This window comes from Prunus mume, linkage group LG5 (genome assembly GCF_029339155.1).
Source record: "Prunus mume cultivar Tortuosa linkage group LG5, ASM2933915v1, whole genome shotgun sequence".
Taxonomy (NCBI): domain Eukaryota; kingdom Viridiplantae; phylum Streptophyta; class Magnoliopsida; order Rosales; family Rosaceae; genus Prunus; species Prunus mume.
In genome coordinates, this window is record NC_142702.1 from 210,881 (window position 1) to 235,346 (window position 24,466).

Genomic DNA, 24,466 nt, shown 5'->3' on the forward strand with positions numbered 1-24,466 from the left:
AGTGGAGGAATTGAGAGAATTAGGGCTCGTTTGGGAGTGCTTTTGGAGCAGCGAAAACTGGGTGAAAGAGCTTTTGTCTTTTAAAAATGATGTTTAGCAAAAATTGCAAAAGCGCTTTGGATGAGATCCAAAAGCACTTGGAGTGGTTTTGGAAGAAGCACCTGAGAGGTGCTTCTTAAGAGCGCTACAGGACAAAAACACGAGAAGCACTTGGTTCCCTTTAATGAAACTTTTAAAATGCTGAAAATACCCATATTAAATTATAAAAAAAAGGCCAAAATACCATTTCTTTCTTTTTTCTCTATCTTTTTCTCTCCTATTAAAACTTTATAATTTTAGATACATTAGAGTGTGGAAATTTGAATTTAATGCACTACGTTGGAACTCTGCTTGATGGGAGTCTAGAGGTGTAAAACGGGCCGTGCCGTACCGGCCCATCCCATTTAAACTCATGCTTTTAACGTTTTCGTGTCGGGCCGGCCCATCATGGGATGAAGAAACCTCCATATATATATATATATATTTTTTTTTTTTTTCTGAGTATCTACTTTTTCATAAGGTACCTATTTATCATATAGCAAAAAGTGTGTCACCATCAAAGACAAGAAGTTACGGACTCCTTACGCTTGAAGGTGCAAATGAAATTTGTCTTGATGAGGTGAATCCAGTCAACGAAGGCTAAACAATTGTGAAGAGATGTTAGTCAAAAAGAAAAAAGCATCATCATGAACCGATGAAAGAAAGCTGTTGCGCGTCAGAAAGGAAGTATCACCATCAAAGACAACGTTGAAGGTTCTTTTCCTTACCCTTTACCATTATGGCTTTCACTTGCACTTAGAAGACTTTCATTTCAAGACTAGGAGTGTGCCTCTTCTTTTTATTTTTGTGGCTGTTCAATTTCTAACATGTTAAATCATGTTACACAGTAATTAGCCACTGCTTAAAGACATTGATATGCCTTTGCTTTGAATGTGTTTCTTCTTCTAGCAATTTTATATTGTAGCGAAGGCACTAAAATTTCTACTTGATTTGGTATGGTATTGGTACTTATGGCCCTTTTGGTTTTGATTGTATGAAATTACTCCAAGCTGTGATCAAATTTATTTTAACATTTTATAATTAGTTTATATCACATACTTCACAGGGTGATCTACCGTGTGAACATGCTTTAGACAAACATATGGTGCGGCAAAGGTGCAGTCTAGTTTGTATTTGGCCTATTTTGTAGGTAAAAGAAGGTATCACCGTCCAAGAGAAGTTTCCTTGAAGGTTCCTTACCATTTACTTCAACACATTCACACTGTAGTGTAGGTATGTAGCATAAGACAGAAACTGCGTTGACGTATAAAAAAAAAAATACCATTCAAGTCAATGGGAAAAAGGGATAGGGAGACATATATAGAAGACCTCATTAAGATTACAACATCTATATAGAAAATTTTAACCTCACAAATCTTGATAATATTAACATATATGGTGAGGGCTGGTAAACAAAAGAAAAGAGTCCCAACGAGTCTATGACAAGGGAAGGTTCGTACCCTTGAAGGTGGAAGCAGCCTAGGAAAAGTGAGTTCCCACTTGGGGTTTGAAAATGAAGATGAAAAAGACCGTGTTAATGTTGCTGAGATAATATGGTTCCTTCTGTTGTTGAGATAAACAACTCAGAAAACACATATGAAGGTCCAAATAAAGCACATGCACCCTCTCATGGGTCAGAACCCACATGACATGAAAGTAACTTTGTAATTATTATTTTTTATATAGCAGTTTATATCAATTGCAAATAATAGTAAAAGGTGGGATTAAATTCCGGAATTTTTTTTTTTTAAACATTCCAAATCCAAACCCACACAGCCCACCCTAGGACATGCACTTGGAAGAGACTTGTCTGCCTTGGGGTCTTCTTTGAATTTTTGTGCCACTTACAAAACCACAATGACTCAATTTTAGTAATGCAGATTAAAGGTTAATTTTGACAAAAGCACTTGCAGAATTAGTGCCTTCAGGAAAAAAATGTGTCATAGTATTTTTTTCACAAAAGTACTTGCAGAAGACACTAATTGATCGAAAATACCCATGCGTGCCACGTAGACAATTAAGGGAAATTTTGACGGTCAAAAACATATTGCAAAAAATAAAAAAGATTAGGGTACATGATTGTTAAAAATGAGAGTGCAAGGATAAACATGCTTTGAGGGTGAGAGTTCATTGAAATTAACCCAAAAATTAATAAAAATGAGTTTTATGAAAATAATTTAAAATTTTGAAGGGTATTTGTGTAATTTCAAAAACTCCAAGGAGTTTTGTGAAATGGCCAAAAAGCTCAATGAGTGTTAGTGAGAAGGTGGTAGGAAACTGCTTCGTCAAGCTTAGGTGGATATATTTAATATTATGGTTACAACCATATATGCTTCAGTAATTAAAGACCGTGTCATTAAGATAAGAAAATTCAGCGTTTGATGACTTGAAGTTGAAACGAAAGCTCCCCCACATGGAAGGTGGTAGGAAACTGCTTCGTCAAGCCCTCATAAATCTAACCAGAGCGCCACTGCCATACCCAATTCTTTGAGCTTCTCTTTACTTTTAATTATCTGCCTCCTATTTATGACCACTCAACCAGTCTCTTCTTCTCCTTCTTCTTCTTCTCCATATGATGTCTTTCTGAGTTTTAGAGGCTAGGATACACGCACCAATTTTATAGATCATTGCATGAGGCTTTAGTCCGTAAGGGAATCCGGACCTTCATTGATGGAGAGCTTGTAAGAGGAGAAGAAATATCGCCAGCCCTTGTCAAAGCAATTGAAGAATCAAGAATTTCTCTCATTGTATTCTCTGAAAACTATGCATCTTCGAGGTGGTGCTTGGATGAACTTGTCAAGATCCTTCAATGTAAACAATCAAAGCAACAAATAGTTTTGCGCTTTTTTTACAAGGTGGATCCGTCAGATGTACGACACCAAAGAAGTAGTTATGGTGATGCATTTGTTCACCATGAACCCAAATTCAAGGATGACAAGGAGAAAGAGCTCAAATGGAGGAGAGCTCTTACGGAAGCAGCAAATTTGTCTGGATGGCATTTCAAGGAGGGAGAGTATGTTTCTATCTTTATCATTTTCAAGTTTAATTTTTTTCTCTCTTCTTTCTCATTACTATTTGTTACACATTTAATTTTTTATATACTTATTTTAAGGCCAAATTTATATATTTTAATAAGCATATAAAATACACTAACAATATATAATTTAAAAAATTTAGAAAAAGTAAAAAGACATCAAGTCTCGTGTGCTGCCACACGAGGGTGGGTACAGGATTGGAAATAAGCAACCGCAGAATATTGGAAATAGAGAGTATTGTATGAGTCACCACATGATTAGCTAAAGTAACATTTCCAGAAATATTACTTAAATTTATCTAATAGAGTAATGTAATTATGTAACTCATAATATTGGAAATTGAATAAATATAAAATTACGAGTACTTTTGCATTGGAATTTCCTTTTAATTTTTCCGGCTAAAATTATAGACACAATTGCAATTGATCATTGGAACTTGATCTAGCGAGGATATGTTTGTACTGTGTTATACGATTTTGTTAATCCAACTCTTATGCCAATGATGACGAAAATCTACCAAATTCGTTTGGGAGTTATTCTGTCACTTATTGGGTACACCTTCTATGTGCTTTTTATATAATCATTTTTAGTAATTTTAAGTAATTTTGGAGAGAAACACTTCCCATGTACTTCTTCATAAAAGTGATTATTGACCTGTCCAGAATCACTCCCAAACGAGCCATCATAAAACTTCATCATTTGAAGTAGAACAAGGTAAGCCATAGTCAACTCAGTTAGCTAACAAATAATTTCTCTTTAAGAAATCATTTTGCATATCGACTTTGAAAACCGATGATAACTACTTTTTAATGTTTTCTTTAGATTGCTTTGTAGGATCTTGTGTTGCTTGCTAAGTATTATATGATAATTTCGTCTTGACAAAAAAAACGTGAAACCGAATAGCAGGAAGTTGAGCTATATTTTTTTAAATGATATATTATTAGTGTATTTGTATGCTTATTAAAATATATTTTCGACGTCTTGATTCCATATTTCAGGTTATCTATCTTTTTTAAGTTAACTTAGTTTCCCTTTTTTTTTTTTTTTATAAAATTTAAATTTTTTACTTTGGTTTTATTAAAGAAAAGTATTCTTTTATAAAAATATACAACTGTAGTGAGAAGATTTATTTTCTTGGGTACTTTTGTATTTTCGATAGCTGTAAGGAGAAAGTTCAAAATCCATATATATTAATCTGTTCAAAAGGCATACATTAGGTTTGTGATTAAACAACTATTGCATCTTTTTTTTCTTTTTTGGTCAGAAGAACTATTACGGACTTCAGGATGTTTAAATCTGATTCATTAAATGTGTCTAATTTGGTTAAATTGGCAGTTATGAAGCTACATTTATCAACAACATTGTTGATAGAATCTTAAGCCAACTACTGAGACGCACATATTGGAATGTGGCCAAGCACCCAGTTGGAATTCACTCTCATGTACAAGATGTGAAAAAGCTTTTAGATGTTGGTGGGAATGGTCGTCACATGGTTGGGATATGGGGGACATCTCGAATAGGCAAGACAACAATTGCAAAAGCTATATGGAATGCAATTGCACATAAATTTGAAGGAAGTTGTTTCTTGTCAAATGTTAGAGAAAATTCAATGTCAGATGGAGACTTAATCAAGCTACAGGGGAGGCTCTTCTCCATAAAATTCTTGGCGGAGAATGGAAAATTCGTAGTGTTGATGAAGGAATTGGTGTCATAAAAGAACGGTTGAGCCATAAAAAAATTCTCTTAATTCTTGATGATGTGAATCAATTGAAGCAATTAGACAATTTGGCTGGTGTTGGTTGGTTTGGTGAGGGTAGTAGAATCATCATAACTACACAAGATAGAGGATTGCTAAAACGTCATGGAGTTAATTCGATATACGAGGTCCAAAGTTATATGGCAACCGAGCTCGTGAGCTTTTCAGTTTGAATGCCTTCGAAACCAAAAAACCTCCAAAGGATTATTTGGGACTCGCACAACGTGCAGTAGAGTATGCTCAAAGCATTCCACTAGCTCTAACACTTTTAGGTTCTCATCTTCGTTATGAAGACAAAGATTGTTGGCAAAATATATTAGATAGTTATGAAGGAGAACCATATACAGGTATTTGAAAAACACTTCAAATAAGTTATGATGCCTTTGAAAATTTCATGCAACAAGTTTTTCTAGACATCGCATGTTTCTTCAAAGGTGAAAAGAAGGACTATGTTCTACAAATAGTAAGCAATTCTAAGAACAACGTCTCCCGAGATTGTATTGAAGTACTCATTGAGAAGGCAATGATAAATATTGACTATGGTAGGATTCAAATGCATGACTTACTAGAAAAACTAGGCAAGGATATAGTTCACGAAGAATCCTCCAATGATCCCGGCAAGCGTAGTAGATTGTGGTTTTACAAGGATATGTTGAACAAGTTCTAACGGAAAGTTCAGTAAGTATCACATATGTTATTATATTCAATTTGACAAGAAAGAATACCTTATGTAACCTATACAATTTTCTTAACAAAATCAAAATGTGCTTGCATTTTGGTTTGCGCAATGAGTTTGTTTCCTAATTAATGCTTTTCCATCTTAGGGAACAAGAAAGATTATAGGCATTTTGGTTTGCGCAATGAGTTTGTTTCCTAATTAATGCTTTTCCATCTTAGGGAACAAGAAAGATTATAGGCATTATGGTGAAGCTTCCAAAACCAGCTAAGATAACTTTGAATCCAAAATGCTTCCGTAATATGGTGAATCTTCAAATTTTCATAAACCATAATGCATCTCTATGCTTCCGTAATATGGACATTAACTATCTGCCCAACGCGTTAAGATTTATTGATTGGCCTAGTTGTCAGTTACAATCTTTGCCATCCGAGTTTCATCCACTGCGTCTTGCTGTGTTCAATATGCCTGGCTGTAGTATCAGACGATTGGAGAAATTGAAGGTAACAATTTAAATTAATTACTTATTTATTATTATTTCAAATAGAGTTCTTATTTTCAGGGAAAAAAAAAGTCTCAAGTTGTTTTCATAAGGGTGTGATTTGATAATTTCCTATTTTATGTTTTTGTGTCACAAACTATGTTAGACCTGACATCAATGAATTTAAGTGGTTGTCAATTCTTAAAAAAGATTCCTGACTTATCCGGAATCCCAAACATAAGGGACTTGAATCTTAGTGACTGTACAAGTTTGGTTGAGGTTGATGATTCTGTTGGACTCCTTGATAAACTTGTTGAATTGGATCTTGGTGGATGCTTCAATCTTACAAGGTTTGCAACAAGACTTAGATTGAAATCTCTTGAAGCACTTGATCTTAGGGATTGCACAAGACTTGAGAGTTTCCCAGAAATAGAAGTCAAGATGGAATCTCTAGAGACTTTGGACATATCAAGAAGTGGCGTAAGAGAATTACCTTCATCAATTGCATATCTTACTAGGCTTTATCACTTTAGCGCTGACTATTGTAAGAACCTTACAGTGAACTCTCAAGTTTCATCCAGCAACTCCACATTAAGAGAACTTGATCTATCGGGAATCAATTTTGTCAGTCTTCCGAGATGCTTTAGCACATTTGTCGACTTGCGGTGGCTTTACTTGAGTGATTGCAAGAATCTTCTGGAAATTCCAGAACAAGTGCTTCCACCAAGAGTAACTTTGGTATTACTGGATAACTGCACATCATTGGAGAAAATTCCAGAATTCCCACCGGTGGATGACAGTTGGTCTGCGAGTTTGACCAATTGCGTTAGACTACGCGGCTACGACATCACAGAAAATATTTTTCTGAATCACGTTTCTGTTTCTTCTCCGCATTCTAGTTTTGACATTAGTCTCCCAGGCGATGAAGTTCCAACGTGGTTCAGCTGTTGTAAAGATGCAACAATAGTTAGACAATTTTTGGGTTGGGGTATTCCTGAATGTGAAGTTAGTTTTGAAATTCCTCCAAATTTAAAATGGGAGATGTTAAGATTGGTTCTATGTGTTGTTAGTATGGCTCATGCCAGGATTCTTCTCAATGGAAAACTCGTCAATGCGATAGATATTGGAATGCTTGAGAGCCATGAGGGATTATTGGAAGGTCATGTTATATTTCACTTGTCTGGCAACGTGCCCACACATGTTAAAATTCCCTGCGGGGTCCACCTACTAGGCCACCAGGTTGCTGATATCAGTGAGACTGATGTTGTTGATCATGGGCCAACGCAGTTGTTGTTACCTGATGCGATGGCAGTAGACAATGATATTAGACCAGTTTAAGAAAAAACAAACCATAAAACTTGTTTCAGTATTCTTTCAATTTTTTATTTGAAAGAAAGCGCATCAAAGAAAAAAGAAAAAGAAATAATAATATCACCGTTTGACCATGTGCACTATCTTAAAGCAATGTCGGCCCATATCTGCTATTTATCTATACTGGCCATGTGATGTGCACTATCTTAAAGCAATTTATTCAGCAAAGAAAAGGTAAAGAAAGGTAGTGCCTTTCACCTATAGATGCTGCACCAAATTAAAGAGCTCGTCAGTATGAAAAACAAAATCTAGCGTTTGATGACTTGAAGTTGAAATGAAAGCTCCCCCACATGAAAGGTGGTAGGAAACTGCTTCGTCAAGCCCTCATAAATCTAACTAACCAGAGCGCCACTGCCATACCCAATTCTTTGAGCTTCTCTTTAGTTGATCTTGATGGAGAGCACGTGAGTTTGTTGAGTTTGTTGAAGCCTTAAGCTATTTGTCATGTATATAAGCTTAATTAGTTCTTACTGTATCGTTTTATTAAGAAAGAAAATCAATACAAAATCAGATTAGATTCTCTCTGCTTCTTCTTCAATTCTTCAATGTTCTTCAAATCCTTATTCAGGTTTATGGGGAGTTGGGTTACTCCCCCATTGCCAACTGATTTTGGGGTGGAACCTCAACTTCCTTCAAATCTGCCCCCTATGACAACTCAACCAGACTCTTCTTCTCCTTCTTCTTCTCCATATGATGTCTTTCTGAGTTTTAGAGGAGCGGATACACGCACCAATTTTACAGATCATTTGCGCAATGCTCTGGTTGGTAAAGGGATCCACACCTTCATTGATGATGATGAGCTTCGGAGAGGAGAAGAAATATCGCCAGCCCTTGTCAAAGCAATTGAAGAATCAAGAATTTCTGTCATTGTATTCTCGGAAAACTATGCATCTTCAAGGTGGTGCTTGGATGAACTTGTCAAGATCCTTCAATGTAAACAATCAAAGCAACAAGTAGTTTTGCCCATTTTTTACAAGGTGGATCCGTCGGATGTACGAAAGCAAACAAATAGTTTTGGAGATGCATTTAAAGGCCTTATTCGAAGCGAATTCAAGGATGACAAGCAAATTCAAGGATGGAGGAAAGCTCTTACGGAAGCAGCAAATTTGTCTGGATGGCATTTCGAGGAGGGAGCGTATGTTTCTATCTTAATCATTTTCAAGTTTTTTTTTTTCTCTCTTCTTTCTCTAGTTACACATTTAATTGTTACTCATTATTAAAGAAAAGTATCCTTTTGTAAAAATATTAAATTGTAGGGAGAATAACTTTATTTTAATTTTTTTTGTATTTTTATATTTTTGATAGCGGTAGGGCATTATGTTTAATTTTGTGTCTTGATTCTATATTTCAGGGTTATCTATCTTTTTCAAGTTAAGTTAATTTCCTTTTCTTTTTTACTTTGGTTACATTTAAGTGTTACTCATTAAAGAAAAGTATTCTTTTGTAAAAATATACAATTGTAGGGACAAGATTTATTTTCTTGGGTCCTTTTGTATTTTCGATAGCTGTAAGAAAATTTATTTTCTTGGGTACTTTTATATTAATCTCTTCAAAAGGCATACAAGCATAAATGATACGTACTTCAGTATGAAGCTACATCTGCATGGTTGGATGTTTAAATCTGATTCATTGCATGTGTCTAATTTGGTTAAACAAGCAGGTATGAAGCTACATTTATCAACAACATCGTTGATGGAATCTTCAGCAAATTACCTCCCACATATTTGTATGTGGCCAAGTACCCAGTTGGAATTCAGTCTCATGTACAAGATGTGGAAATGCTTTTGGATGTTGGTGGGAATGGTCGTCGCATGGTTGGGATATGGGGGACATCTGGAATAGGCAAGACAACAATTGCAAAAGCTATTTTTAATGCAGTTTCTCGTAAGTTTGGAGGTAGTTGTTTCTTGGAAAATGTTAGAGAAGGAAGCTTAGTCCAACTACAGAAGACTCTTCTTCAAGAGATTCTTGGTGGTAAAAAGTTGGAAATTGCTAGTGCTGATAAAGGTATCTCTATTATCCACAAACTATTGAGGCATAAAAAGATTCTATTAATTCTTGACGATGTGGACCAATTGGAGCAGTTAGAAAAATTGGCTGGAGATGATTGGTTTGGTGAGGGTAGTAGAGTAATCATTACTACAAAAAATAGGAGATTGCTAAACAATCGTGAAATTGAGTTGATATACGAGGTGAAGAAGTTAGACTACAACCAAGCTCTTGAGCTCTTCAGTTGGCATGCATTCCGAAGAAGTGAACCTCGACAAGATTATTTGGGACTCGCACGATGTGCAATAGCTTTTGCTGATGGCCTTCCACTAGCTCTAACAATTTTAGGTTCTCATCTTTGTGGTATAGATATACCACGTTGGCAAGTTATATTAGATAGTTACGAAGGAGAACCTTATACACATATTGAAAGAATACTTCAAAAAAGTTATGATGCCTTGGAAGATCCCGCAAAAGCATATTTTCTCGACATTGCATGTTTCTTCAAGGGTGAATATAAGAACTATGTGCAACAAATAGTACCCCAAAAATACATTGAAGAATTCGTTGATAAGGCATTGATAACTATTGAATGTAACAAGATTTTAATGCACGACTTGCTAGCAAACCTGGGCAAGGATATAGTTCACAAAGAATCCCCTTATGATCCTGGCCAGCGTAGTAGATTGTGGTTTTATGAGGATGTCATACAAGTTCTAATGGGAACTACTGTAAGTATCACATGTCTTATTATATTCAATTTGACATGAAAGAATCCCTTATGTTACCTTAATTTTCTTAACAAAATGTGCTTGCATTTTGGTTTGTAAAATGACTCCGTTTTTTTAATCTTAATGCTTTTCTATCTTAGGGAACAAGAAATATTAAAGGCATCATTGTGAAGCTTCCAAAACCAGCAGAGATAACCTTGAATCCAGAATGCTTCCATAATATGGTGAATCTTCAAATTTTCATAAACCATAATGCATCTCTATGTGGGGACATTAACGATCTGCCCAACGCGTTAAGATTGATTGATTGGGATAGATGTCAGTTACAATCTTTGCCACCCAATTTTCAAGGAAAACGTCTTGTTGAGTTCAATATCCCTCGCAGTCATATCAGACAATTGGATGGATTTAAGGTATGCATTTGAAATTATTTTCATCCATTATATATAATTTGAAATACAGTTGTTAATTTCAGAAGGAAAAAAATAAAAAATTGTTTTCTAAGTTTTTGTCTTTTGAAGCGTGTGATTAATTATTTCCTGTTTTTGTGTTCTTCTCTCATAGCATTTGCCAAACCTGACATCTATGGATTTGAGGGGTTGTCAATTCTTAGAAAAAATCCCAGACCTATCCGGAATCCCAAACATAGAGTACTTGAATCTACGCGAGTGCACACGTTTGGTTGAGGTCGATGGTTCTATTGGACTCCTTGATAAACTTGTTGTATTGAATCTTAGTAGATGCGTTAAGCTTACGAGGTTTGCAACAAGACTTAGATTGAAATCTCTTTTAGCACTTAATCTTAGTGATTGCAAAAGGCTTGAGAGTTTCCCAGAAATAGAGGAGAAGATGGAATCACTATATACTTTGATCATATCAGGAAGTGGTATAAGAGAATTGCCTGCATCAATTACATCTCTTACTGGGCTTCAAGTATTAGAACTTCGTGGATGCTTCAATCTTACAAGGTTTGCAACAAGACTTAGATTGAAATCTCTTTTAGCACTTGATCTTAGTGATTGCAAAAGGCTTGAGAGTTTCCCAGAAATAGAGGTGAAGATGGAATCACTATGGAGTTTGGACATATCAGGAAGTGGCATAAGAGAATTGCCTTCATCAATTGCATATCTTACTGGGCTTTCTCACTTTAGAGCTGATTATTGTGAGAACCTTACCTATCAAAAAGTGAACTCTCAAGTTTCATCCAGCAACTCCGAATTACCGCTGCTTCCCAACCTATCAAAAAGTGATTTCCTCCTGCCCCTTGATTGCTGGTCCACATTAACAGATCTTAATCTATCGGGAAACGATTTTGTCATCCTTCCGAGATGGTTTAGCAAATTGGTCAACTTGCAGCATCTTGACTTGCGTGATTGCAAGAGTCTTCTGGAAATTCCAGAACAAGTGTTTCCACCAGGAGTAGGATCCGTATCGCTGGATAACTGCACATCATTGGAAAAAATTCCAAAAATGTCTTGGGTATTGTTGGATAACTGCACATCATTGGAGAAAATTCCAGAATTCTCGCCGGTGCATAACAATATGGATCTGGATTTGAACAATTGTGTTAGACTACGCAGCTACGACATCACAGAAAATATTTTTCTGAATCAGGTTTCTGTTTCCCATCCGCATTCTGAATTTAGCATCAATCTTTCAGGCGGTGAAGTTCCAAAGTGGTTCAGCTGTCGTAAAGATGCAACAATAGTTAGACAATATTTGAGTTCAGGTATTGGAACAAAGAGATGCGAATACGATGCTGGATGTGCAGTTAGTTTTGAAATTCCTCCAAATTTAAAATGGGAGACGTTAAGATTGGTTCTATTTCTGTATGTTGTTACTGGTTGTTCTGTTTATATTCTTCTCGATGGAAAACTCGTCAATGCGTTATCTTTTGGATTTATGGGTCATGTGCACCTCAGGTCTATTCCATTATTGAATTTGGATAGGTACGAGTACGAGTTTGAAGAACCCCTGACGAAGCAGGGTAATACATGTCAAGTTATATTTGACTTCTTTGTCGAAGTGCCCACACCCGTTAAAATTCCCTGCGGGGTCCACCTATTAGGCCACCAGGTTGTCATTGAGACTGTTGTTGTTGATCATGATCAACACCAAGACTGCGAATTGCTTTCCTTGTCTTTAGCATCAAAGACTAGTCTTGGCAAGAGGCCTCGCCAATCAGATTACATGGCACTTGACGATGATCATCGTGCTAACGTTGTCGACATTGGTGATCATGAAGCTCAAGGGCTTACCTTGTTTACAGGACCAGCGGATCACCAAAAGAGGAGGCACATTTATCCTAAAGTGGAGCCAAAGTATATCTAGTCATATATCTGCGTTTTGTGTTCAATTCAAATTTAGCAATATTTTGCTGTGCATCTCTGGGTTTTTTTTTTTTTTTTTTTTTGGGTCAATAAGAACTTTCATTAACAGGGGAGCAATGGAAAAAAGATTACAACTCGAAGGAAAGGAGAAGCAGAGACAGAGAGTCTTGGCCATCTTGAACAACGCATGCTATACAAGCATCTCTGGGGTATATGTTGTTGTTTTCAGGGTGTGAGTTTTTTTTTCTTTTTTTTTTGGGTTAAATTCTTTTTCTTAGCGCTCTATATTCGACATTAAATTTTCAGGCAATGAAGTTCCAAAGTGGTTTATGTGAGCCCCGGGTTCAGATGTCAAAACGAACCAAATTTCCGGCAATGGTCTAGTAATCAAGAGGTGTGTTGAGGCGCTAGCAATTTCTGAGATTCCATTTTAAGTTGCATAAGGCAATATCGTTCTTCTCAATTGATGCATCCAGCATTTATCTGCGGATGAACAAAGCCGGATTTATCTAATGCTTTCATTCCACACATATTTTGTCTATGATTCTTCTATCTCATTCACTGGAATTGATGTATGTTGGGGGCAAAATGTAACAGATTTATCTATTTCATAATTTCCAATCAAGGTTTATTGAAAATCAGACATTAATTGTAAACAGGCATCCAAATATGTCCAACATATTTCTGTTGAAAGATTATGTCTCATTATACTAGTGATGTTGTTGGTATTGGCAAGGTACAAGAATCCCAGCATGTCTAAATAATGTGAAGTTGCAGCAACTCAACTGCAGGATTTTTGATAATCCTGCAAAAGACACGAAATGGGATTTGGAACAATTGAAACTGCAAGATGAAAAGTTTGATGGGCAGCGATAGTATCATCCATATTGTGTAGTTTTCGAACTCCTGTCTAGATTGCAAATGGATTTTGGTTATTTGAATACCAGTTGTTGTTTGAACAGCCCTGGTAGAGCTAACATCTCCAATGACTCCATTTACCCAAAAAGAATTTGGCTTTAGAAACTAGGAAAAAAAGGCCAGGAATTATAACTGTTGGCGTGACTTGTGGATATTGACTTACTTTCCTTACACACCAAGGATTCCTATTTTATTTGTAATTGATTTACTTTAATTCCTGATTTCCTACTGTAAATAGATTTAGGAATTTATTATTTACTTGCCCATTCAGGTTTTGTTGTATTATAAATATGACCTCCTACAAGGAGAAGAATACATAGAAAATTCCCACAAACAAATATTCTCTTATAGTTTTCATATTTTAGCATGGTATCAGAGCGGCGATCTTGGAATTGCTGACTCTAGTTTCAAACCCCCGCTGCCGCTATGGGGGTTGATGATTTTTTCAACCCTCATGGAGGTAGCACCGCCGACTCCTTTTCTCCTTTTCAACCAACCATACCTGAGTTGAGTGCCCAAATGGCTCAGCTCCTACAGATGCAGACTTTGGCCCCGAATTTGATCCTGAATCAGGATCCTATTTTGACGACCCCAACCCCGACCTCGACTATGACGACGACGACCCCGACCCCGACTCCGAAGACGATCTCGACCCCAACTCCGATGATGACCACAACCCCGAATTTGTCTATGATTCAGACCTCGATCCCGATTTCGACTTCGACTCTAGCCCCGACTCAGGCTCAGATCCCGATCCGAATTCCTACTCTACCTATATCCTATGCATCTTCCGCTGCACAGATTATGACTTCTCGACTAACGACACCGACACATGGACTAGATTGCGCATATTGTGGTGATCCGAGACACACTCGTGAGACTTGTTTTAAATTGCATGGCTACCCCGATTGGTGGGCTACTCTTAAAGATCGAGGACAATGCAATACGACCAGTAATGGTACTGGTTATGGATTCCATACTTCCGATAAGATTGATTCCAGGAGTTGGATAATTGATTCCGGTGCAACTGATCATATGACGTTTGATCCTGATGATTTTATGAATACTACACAACCTCGACGAACCTGTATTGCAAATGCCAATGGCGTTACTTATCCTGTGATGGCTGGCACTGTTGCACTCTCATCCTCTCTCACACTATCTAATACTTTACTTGTTCCATCTTTATCTACTAAATTGTTGTCCGTTAGTCAGCTTACTGAACAATTGAATTGTTGTGTACTCATTTACCCGAGTTTTTGTTTGCTTCAGGATATTCACACTAAGGAGATTCTTGGTCGTGGTACTAAGAGAGGGGGGCTATATTATGTCGATGACTTCAGTCCTGGCATAGCTAACAGTGTGACGCATCCCTTTGATAGCAAACAAAAGCAAATTTGGTTGTGGCACCGTCGATTGGGACATCCGTCTTTTAGTTATATGAAGCATCTTATACCAGATTTATTCTCAGGTTTCAAGGACTCCGACTTCACATGTGATACTTGTATTTTGGCTAAGAGTCACCGTGTGCCCTACCCGTTGAGTACGAACAAGTGTACTACTCCATTTACGTTAATTCACTCTGATGTCTGGGGACCTTCACCTATCACTGCTCCCTCTGGTGTTAGATGGTTTGTCACATTCATAGATGATTGTACACGGATGACATGGCTTTATTTGCTGAAGAATAAAAACGAAGTGTTTTCCCGTTTTCAATCATTCCACAAACAGATGAAAACTCAGTTTAATGCTCAAATCCAGATTCTTCGCTCCGACAATGGTGGAGAATTTGTCAATCATGACTTTCAGACTTACTTCCAACAACATGGAATTATCCATGAGACGACTTGTCCTCAGACACCGCAACAAAATGGTGTTGCTGAACGAAAGAATCGACATCTTCTTGAAACCGCCCGAGCACTTCTGATTGGCGCTCATGTTCCTCGCCATCACTGGGATGATGCTATTGTCACTGCAGTTCACCTAATCAACCGCATGCCTTCTGGTGTATTGACTTTTAAAACTCCCTTACAGGTGCTTGCGCAACACAGACCTCTGCCCTCTGTTTTGGTACTCACACCCCGAATCTTTGGATGTGTGGCTTTCGTTCATCTCCACAAAAATCAACGTAGCAAACTTGATCCATGTGCGCTTCGTTGTGTTTTTGTGGGTTATGCCACTCATCAGAAAGGCTACCGTTGTTATCACCCTCCTACCCGACGTACCTATGTCACTTTGGATGTGACCTTTCTAGAATCTGAGCTGTTCTTCCATGACCCATCATCCAATTCTACGCTTCAGGGGGAGATACGAAATGAAGAGCAGAATTTGAGCAACTTGGAAAACGAAGAAATTCTCCTATGTACAGAAATAATTGATCATCCCGAGTCTGGAGCACAAGATTACTCTCTGCCGAAAAGCGACCAATCGCCCATTCATAACGATCAATTACCTGACCCACCTGATCCATACGAAGATATTTCTGATCCGAGTCTCACACCTACAGACAATACAGAACAACAAGATGAAGACCCCCCCTCTAACTCAACAGTACCAACAGACCAATCTCCTGAGAATATCCTTGAGGTAAGTACTCCTACTAGACTTGTGCATTTAGAGGATAAAACTATTGGATATCAATTACCTTTCAGGCAAAATCGTGGGAAGCCACCAAATCGCTATTCACCTGATATTAGCAAGACATCCAAGTATCCAATTGCAAATCATGTATCTACTGAGAAGCTGTCTGAACCACTCAAGGCTTTTGTGCATCAGTTGTCTGCTATCCATATTCCAACCAAGGTCTCTGAAGCATTGAAAGATCCTAAGTGGGTCCAAGCTATAAAAGAGGAGATGAAAGCTCTTGAGAAAAATCAGACTTGGACATTGGAGACTATACCACGAGAAAAAAGACTATCGGATGTAGATGGGTGTTTACTATAAAACACAATGCAGATGGATCTATCGAGCGATACAAGGCAAGACTTGTGGCAAAAGGGTACACACAGACCTATGGTATAGACTATGAAGAAACCTTTGCTCCAGTTGCAAAGTTAAACACCGTCAGAGTCTTATTGTCCCTTGCAGCTAATTTGGATTGGCCACTACACCAGTTTGATGTAAAGAATGCTTTTCTACATGGCGAACTCACGGAGGAGGTGTACATGGACATTCCTCCTGGTTATAATACTACTCAGACTGGAACAGTTTGCAGGCTACGAAAAGCATTGTATGGGTTGAAACAGTCACCACGTGCATGGTTTGGACGGTTCACCATGGCAATGAAGAACAATGGTTTCAAACAGTGCAACCTCAGATCATACTTTGTTCTTGAAACATCGGAAAGGGAAGGTAACAGCATTAATAATTTATGTTGATGATATGATTATTACTGGGAATGATAAACAGGAAATATCACAGCTACAAGACTATCAGCTACAGAGTTTGAGATGAAGGATCTAGGTGGACTCAAGTATTTCTTGGGAATTGAGGTGGCTCGATCGCAGCGAGGCATATTTCTCTCTCAAAGGAAATATGTCTTGGACTTGTTGATGACACAGGAATGCTAGATTGCAAACCTGCGGACACTCCTATTGTTCAGAATCATCATCTTGGAGAATATCCGAATCAAGTTCCAACTAACAAAGAAAGATACCAAAGGTTAGTGGGAAGATTGATCTATTTGTCACATACTCGACCAGACATTGCTTATGCAGTGAGCGTTGTCAGTCAATTTATGCACTCTCCAAGTGAAGACCACATGAATGCAGTTCTTGATACTTAGATATTTGAAGTCTGCGCCTGGAAAAGGACTTATGTTCTCAAAGCATGGTCATCTAAATATTGATGGTTATTCAGATGCAGATTGGGCAGGTAATGTAAGATAGAAAATCCACATCGGGTTACTTCACATTTGTGGGAGGTAATTTGGTGACATGGAGGAGCAAGAAACAGAATGTAGTAGCTTTATCCAAAGCGTTTAGTTCGTGAGGCATGACTAAAGGGATATGTGAACTTCTTTGGTTAAGAAAGTTGCTTATCTGAACTTGGGTATAAACCTACATCAACAATGAATCTCTTTTGTGACAACAAGGCTGCTATAGCCATTGTACGTAATCCGGTTCAGCATGATCGTACTAAACATGTTGAGGTGGATCGACACTTCATCAAACAGAAGCTTGAGGCTAAAGTGTTTCAGTTTCCTTTTGTGAAATCCGAGGATCAATTGGCGGATATTTTGACAAAGGCGATTTCAGTAAAGCATTCCACAATTCACTGGATCAGTTGGGCATTGGCGACATCTATGCACCAACGTGAGGGGGAGTGTTAGCGTGACTTGTGGATATTGACATACTTTCCTTACACACCAAGTATTCCTATTTTATTTGTAATTGATTTACTTTAATTCCTGATTTCCTACTGTAAATAGATTTAGGAATTTATTATTTACTTGCCCATTCAGGTTTTGTTGTATTATAAATATGACCTCCTACAAGGAGAAGAATACATAGAAAATTCCCACAAACAAATATTCTCTTATAGTTTTCATATTTTAGCAATAACTATATTCTTTGTTCACGAAAGCATATTATTATTGTCATTGCATGACCGGATAGCTACTACAACTGTCGAATGTTCAATTTTATGCACCAAAAATTACAAGGGGCTTCTCATGGTAAAAAAGATAACTAGAACTTACAATGTGAACTGACGCCAAGTAAAACTTATGACAGGAATAAATGTCCCTACAATAAAAACGAAAATTCACTTCATACAGAATTATTATAACAAGGGAGCGGTACACAGCAGTGTAAATGCAGACAAATATGCACGGCATCCATGGAGCGCTTCAAAACCGCCCACATTGCTGCAAATAAAAAGCTCCTTATTGAATTGGCTCAAAACAACATATTCAAGCATCACTAACTTGGTTATATTCCTACATAAACCACACTGTGCAACAAATACAAGCCTATACCTCAAATTTTTCAGCAGGAAACTAAAAGAAAATAAAACCAACCGTAGAAAAACAACTGATTCAATTATGCAAAAATTAGGTTATACTGAACAAATATGGAGCAATTTCTTATCACCCAAGACCAAAGTGAGGGTAAAACAGTAACTTCCATGACTTTATCAACCCTTACAGAAGCAAAGTTCCAGAAGATGGCACCTTGATAGCCAACTAATGCAGCAAACTTCCATGTTCATTATATGCACCTCAGGTAGGATATCAAATTCTCTCTGAGCTGAAATTTCAAAGGCATATATTTTCAAAAGAAGAACAGACACACTTCAGTTTGAACAAGTAAGATACAAATCTACACACAAATACAAATGGTGCTTTTTTTTATGAATAGATAACCGAAAATAAAAATGAGAGAAGAAAAGTTCAAACCGATGAAATACACTTAAAATACGGAATTTATGGTTGTTTGCTTCTTAAGCAAATGGAAAAAGAAAAAAAATTATTGTGCCCAACCCCTCTCATGTTTCTATAACTGACAGGACCCGACCCAAATTCCACATTGGAATCAGAGCCGGACCACTGTGTATGATCGACACCTGGCGGTGCCGAGCACAGATGACCATGTTGCCCTTCTTGTTAAAAACTTAACTTCCTTCCAGGTTTGACTTCTACCGAAAATTCGGCAGATATAAAGAAATCGTGCAGCTTAAATGGACATGGAAATTAAGGTTTATAAGATTCACAGATGCCACAGGTTTCAAATTACTTTTTTTAAATTATATCATGCTTTGTCCATGATATAAATAACTGTAGAAACTGATTTTCCCTTATCTTATCCATATGATCATTATACAATATATATATATATATATATATAAAGTCTGTAGAGAATAATCTATAGTTACAACAATTCATTATCACAAATATAAATATGGAGTTATGGCGTAATAACAACGTAACTGACAACTAACAATTTTCTATCATTAGTAGGATTAACTATTGTAACTGAAATACTATTGTAGTAGTCTAGTAAGGGAAACAAAAAAAGAAGAACTCCAGTGGTCAACAACGGCTTGAGAGAAACAAAGTAACATAAAAATAAAAATAACGCCCATTGAAAGGCAGCAAGTGAAGGAGCGCATGGGCTCATTGAAGGAAGGAATAAAATGACAAGCTGACATACAAGTCAAATGTACCTAGGAAACAACTCTAGGCACCTGAGAAACATAACTCTATGTAGGAATCACCTCTAGGTAGGATAAAGAGCATGCGATAAGCGGGAAAATAAAGGGATGGGGAAGTGAAACCCATCATCAAGTGGGAAAGGCCAGAAAGTCGTGCACAAAGAGAGAGACACAATTTTAAAAGTAAAGGGATGGGGAAGAGAAAAAAAACACAAAAAAGAAGAAGAAACACTTGCCAAGTGAGACAGAGAAAGGAAAAGAGAGTGTGGGCAAAACACATAGAGTTAAAATCCTTTCAAAATAAAGATGGAAAAAAAAAAGAGAAAGAAAGAGATGAGAAAAGGTAACACCCATCAAAAGGAGAAAGTAGGCAAGAGAGGGAGAGAGAACAAGAGGCAAGAGACAACCCATGAAAAGGAAAGGAAACTCAAGATGGCAGAGACAACCCATGACAGGGAGAGAGACAACACAATTGAAAAGAAGAGAAGAGAATATCCCAGTAACATAAAAGAATTATAAAGAAAAGAAAACAATACCCTTGTAATAGAGAAGAAGAAAGGCAGTGCAAGACAACAATGAAGAAGACAGAGACCAACAGTAAAATCAAAGAAAGAGATTGGGCTTAAGAGGGGAGAAGAACACAGGTTGAGCATAGATAGAGCGTGAGAGGCCGATACCACAGAGAGAGAGAGAGAGAGTTCAAAGGGACTAACGACAGTGAAGCACAGCAGGACAGAGACAAAGGCCGACTAGGATAAGGCTTGGCGAGCGAGGCTCAATCTTCAATAGAGAGCATAAGAAGGAGAAATGGCTCAATCATCAACAGAGAGCTAGACATGGAGAGAGTGAAAGATAAAGGCTCAACAATGAGCAGAGAGCTTGACAAGGAGTGTTGAAAAATAAAAGGAAATGGCAGCGGCAGAGAGAAAGAAAAAAAAAATTACTGATTATAGAAGGGAGGAGAAGATGGAGAACTATACATAAGCAAACACTCTTTCGGGCAAGGAGAGCCAACGACTCTCAATGTTGGCAAATGAAGGATCGCTAATTGGCGTTAGCCATTAGCTCTAATACCATGTAGAAACTGATTTTCCCTTATCTTATCCATATGATCATTATACAATATATATATATATATAAAGTCTGTAAAGAATAATCTACAGTTACAACAATTCATTATCACAAATATAAATATGGAGTTATGGCGTAATAACAACGTAACTGACAACTAACAATTTTCTATCATTAGTAGGATTAACTATTATAACTGAAATACTATTGTAACTCCCTAATAATAACAAATGCCAAGTACATATTATAAAAAAGCCTAGCTAGAAGACGAAACTAAGTACAGATTAATTATGGAACTCCAAAGCACCTTCCTCTTAGGCCTCCTACTTGTTCTTGGGTGTGCAGTTACGAGTATTGGAGCTACTAATTCAAAGCATTCTGTTGCTACATGTAGCGCTGCTTTGCTAAACCGGAGCAGTTTCCCGGAAGGTTTCTTATTCGGGGCAGCTGGATCGGCGTACAGGTACCTCTCTCTCTGATGATCTCTTTACATAATTTAGGCTTTTCCTAGATGTGCTCGAGCATGGTTTGGATGGTTATGCGTCTGTTGTGTGTGTATGGATTTTAGTATGAAGGTGCTGCAAATGAAGGGGGTAGAGGACCAAGTATATGGGATACATTCACTCACATATATCCAGGTTTCTTTCTCTTATTTAGACTTTTTCTTTTTTGTGAAACTTAATTTGATTGTTAGACACATGTTTTAATGGAAATAAAATAAAATACTCAGAGAGGATAAAGGACCGCAGCAATGGAGATGTGGCTATTGATCAATATCATCGCTACAAGGTACAACAAATCCCACATTATAAGAAATGAAGTATATATAAGGACAGCAGGTTCTTTCCGATATTCATGATTTCTTCTAATTATACTATTTGGTTATGTATTTGCTACAGGAAGATGTTCAGGATTTGAAGGATACGGGTTTTGATGCTTACAGATTTTCAATCTCATGGTCTAGAGTTTTAGATGAGTATAGTTATATCATCTGCTAATCACGGAAATCGTATAGCCGTGCGGCTATACTAAGTTGTTTCAATTTTTTAATAGAGAAATCGTATAGCCGACCGGCTATACTGGGTTTCCAGAATTTTTTAAAAATCGCAACGCCGCGCGGCCATACACTGTTTTGGGAGAGAATTTTTACCCAAAGTAGACCGGCGATTTAAATGAATTAGTATAGCCGCACGGCTATTCCGGGTTTTTTCAAAAAATAGTATAGCCGCTGGGCTATACATGGTTTTAATTTTTTTCCAAAGAAGTCGTATAACCAAAAGGCTACATAGGGTTGCTGGAATTTTTTTCACATAATATAGCCGTCCGGCTATACCCTGTTTTTGGAATTTTTTTCAAAATAAATAGTACACCAACTGCCCTGAACCCTACATCAAACTAAGGAAGAGCAGGAAGCGAAAACGCCCTGTGGTGGCTCTCATATGCACGTCTACGGCCTGGGGTGCAAAACATTAAAAAGGTGAGTGGATCCAAAAACAAAGTTTAGAAAATAGATAAGAATATATTAACCCCACTGTAAAAACAATTGTTCAAAACTAGATGTACCCCTTTATTTCCATCAATTCTCGATATGCCGTTAATTCCGGATAATCCGTCAATTCGGGCAGGTCTCGCGACACAAAGTCAATCCGAAGTCGCAAATCGCAGGATTCGGGGACCGTAGTCAACCCGATCTGCACTCGCTTCGCACTAGTCCGGTACCATAGAACTCGTGGGGCAATCAAGCATGCTAACTAAATCAAGGCAACCAATATAATCCGAAGCCAACCTAGATATCCGTGGACATCGTCATATCTGAAGGCAACATCTGTATATCTGAGTACCTAAGGTGGCTTAGAAAATAATATATAAAGTTTCAAAGGTCCGATAAATAATCAATTTCATTAAACTGGAACTCTGCTGTCATTTATCTGATCTTTAGCTAAAATTCTCTTTCCCTATATCCGTAAAGGATATTCCACTTGGCAGCATGCAAATCAAAATATATAAAAGCATATATGAACTTATAAAACACTAATCTTTGAATAAAACTTATTCAAGATCAAATACTGTAACTGAATAGCATAAATTCATTTATGAAAACAAAGAGTCCACTCATTGTTGGTCCGAGCTTCTGGACCTTTGGAAGGTCCTCTCGGGTCAATCGGTGCCCGGTGCCTTGATCGTCCGACGGTGGCGGACGACGGAGAACGAAATCGCGGTTTCTGTCAAAACCGTGACTTCCTTCAAGTTTTTCGAAAACCAGTTCAAGGGCAAAGACCGTCGGGAAAGGAAGAGGAGGCGGTGTGGTTCGATTAGGTCCGGTCTCGTCGGAGTGGAGTGTGGCGGTGGTTATGGAGGAGAGAAGGTGACGGTTTGAAACAGGGCTGTGGTCGCGAGGAAGAAGAGTGAGGAAAGAGAGAGAAAGTCAGTTTTTAAAAATCCTGATTTCCAATATTACCATTTTGCCTTGAAGTATTTTGACCGTATTTTTTTCATTAAAGCTTCGATTCGAGTACACTATGTGTCTACAGACTCGTTTCGTCGCGCTCTACGCAATGGTCAAGTGGAATTGCCATATTCTTCTCCGGTTAAAAAGTCAACTTTTCCTTTACTAAAATAGTCTAAGGGCAAAAGTGTCCTTTTTTCTTAATAAACTAATAGTTAAATATTAATTAAGGTTTGGGTTATTACAATAACTACACCAATACCCTGCTCATTCAAATCAAAGAAAATTTGTACTTAAAATTATCTTTTAATCCCAATTCTTAAAAAACGAATTTTTAAAATTATGATTTGCACTGAGCTAATATGCCCCTGTAAGGGGCTCCCTTTGGGGGCCCACATGCATATGGGTCACATCTGGATGATTCCCCAGCACAATTTCTTTACATGTGTGGAAGTGTGTTTGATGTGCATAAGCTTTATGTGTAGTTTAGACAGGCTAAAGAGTTTTGTTCATTACTACAAAAATTGAAATAGATGACGGGGGAAAACCATCGCCTTTTTGCATTGAAAATTGACTTTGTATCGATCGACATCTTTTGAAAGACAAACTACGACGATGTACCGTCGTCTATTAAATGTAAAAACGACGCTTTTACTACAAACCGTTGTCTATTAACTATAAAGACAACGGTTTTTTGAAAAGAATTGCCGTCTATTATTTCTAAAGAATGACAAGTTCAACGAGATCCACAAGACAAAGAGCACAAAGGGCCAAGAATTTCTAAAGAAAGGTGGTTAGGGTTTGGAGCTTCATAATTGTCAGAAGCTTTAGGACAGAGATTGAAAAGATACGAACTTGAGGGGTTCGCGAAGGGCCGCAAATTCACTTAAGCAAAATTTTTATTAGCCCATCTTGGAAAGACGACCGCGACTTCTTTCAGCCGTCGTGCTATTAAAATCAACTAATTTGAAAGACGACAGTGACTTCTTTCAACCGTCGAACTACTATTCACCGGTTTTGATTTAGTCCTGTGTTGTAGAGTAAAGTTCCCCATTGGCTTGAGAACCATTCGTGATCAACAATTCAACTTTCTTTGATGTGCTTGCATGCCACTATTAGCAGTTAAAAACCCTAACAGACTTATGAAAAATGGATAATTTGCACCCCAAGTGACTAACTTTAAACAAATGATTGTCAATTTGGGTGATGAATATCACCTAAGTAAGTTCTTGTCTTACCTCATATTGGTGAGAACTTCACAATGTCTCACAGTAAACTAGTAGTTCTGGCCAAAATAAATATTAAAAATAAATCAAACTGTTTTAAAAAGAAACTTCCTACTATATAATTTAAAACAAAGGGAATTGCCACGTCTGAAAGGACAACAGAAAATTTGGCCTTCGGTTTCTGCTTGGATTGGAGCCTATAACT

The 24,466-nt window shown here is 37.5% G+C and overlaps 1 protein-coding gene and 1 pseudogene across 2 annotated transcripts; both read left to right on the forward strand.

Annotated features, from left to right (window-relative positions):
* Positions 1-2,347: 2,347 nt before the first annotated feature.
* On the forward strand, positions 2,348-7,919 carry LOC103330941 (TMV resistance protein N-like; annotated as a pseudogene). Its single transcript, XR_016126693.1, has 5 exons — positions 2,348-3,091; positions 4,449-5,039; positions 5,228-5,664; positions 5,767-6,057; positions 6,162-7,919. The product of XR_016126693.1 is annotated as a TMV resistance protein N-like (transcript).
* Positions 7,920-7,925: 6 nt separating this feature from the next.
* LOC103330944 (TMV resistance protein N-like) lies at positions 7,926-14,421 on the forward strand. The gene is made up of 8 exons (XM_089051678.1): positions 7,926-8,532; positions 9,058-10,117; positions 10,258-10,530; positions 10,682-12,438; positions 12,557-12,656; positions 12,754-12,830; positions 13,410-13,414; positions 13,873-14,421. Exons 1-8 carry the CDS (start codon positions 7,943-7,945, stop codon positions 14,223-14,225), a joined length of 4,215 nt encoding a protein of 1,404 aa, XP_088907804.1. The 5' UTR covers positions 7,926-7,942; the 3' UTR covers positions 14,226-14,421.
* Positions 14,422-24,466: the final 10,045 nt, after the last annotated feature.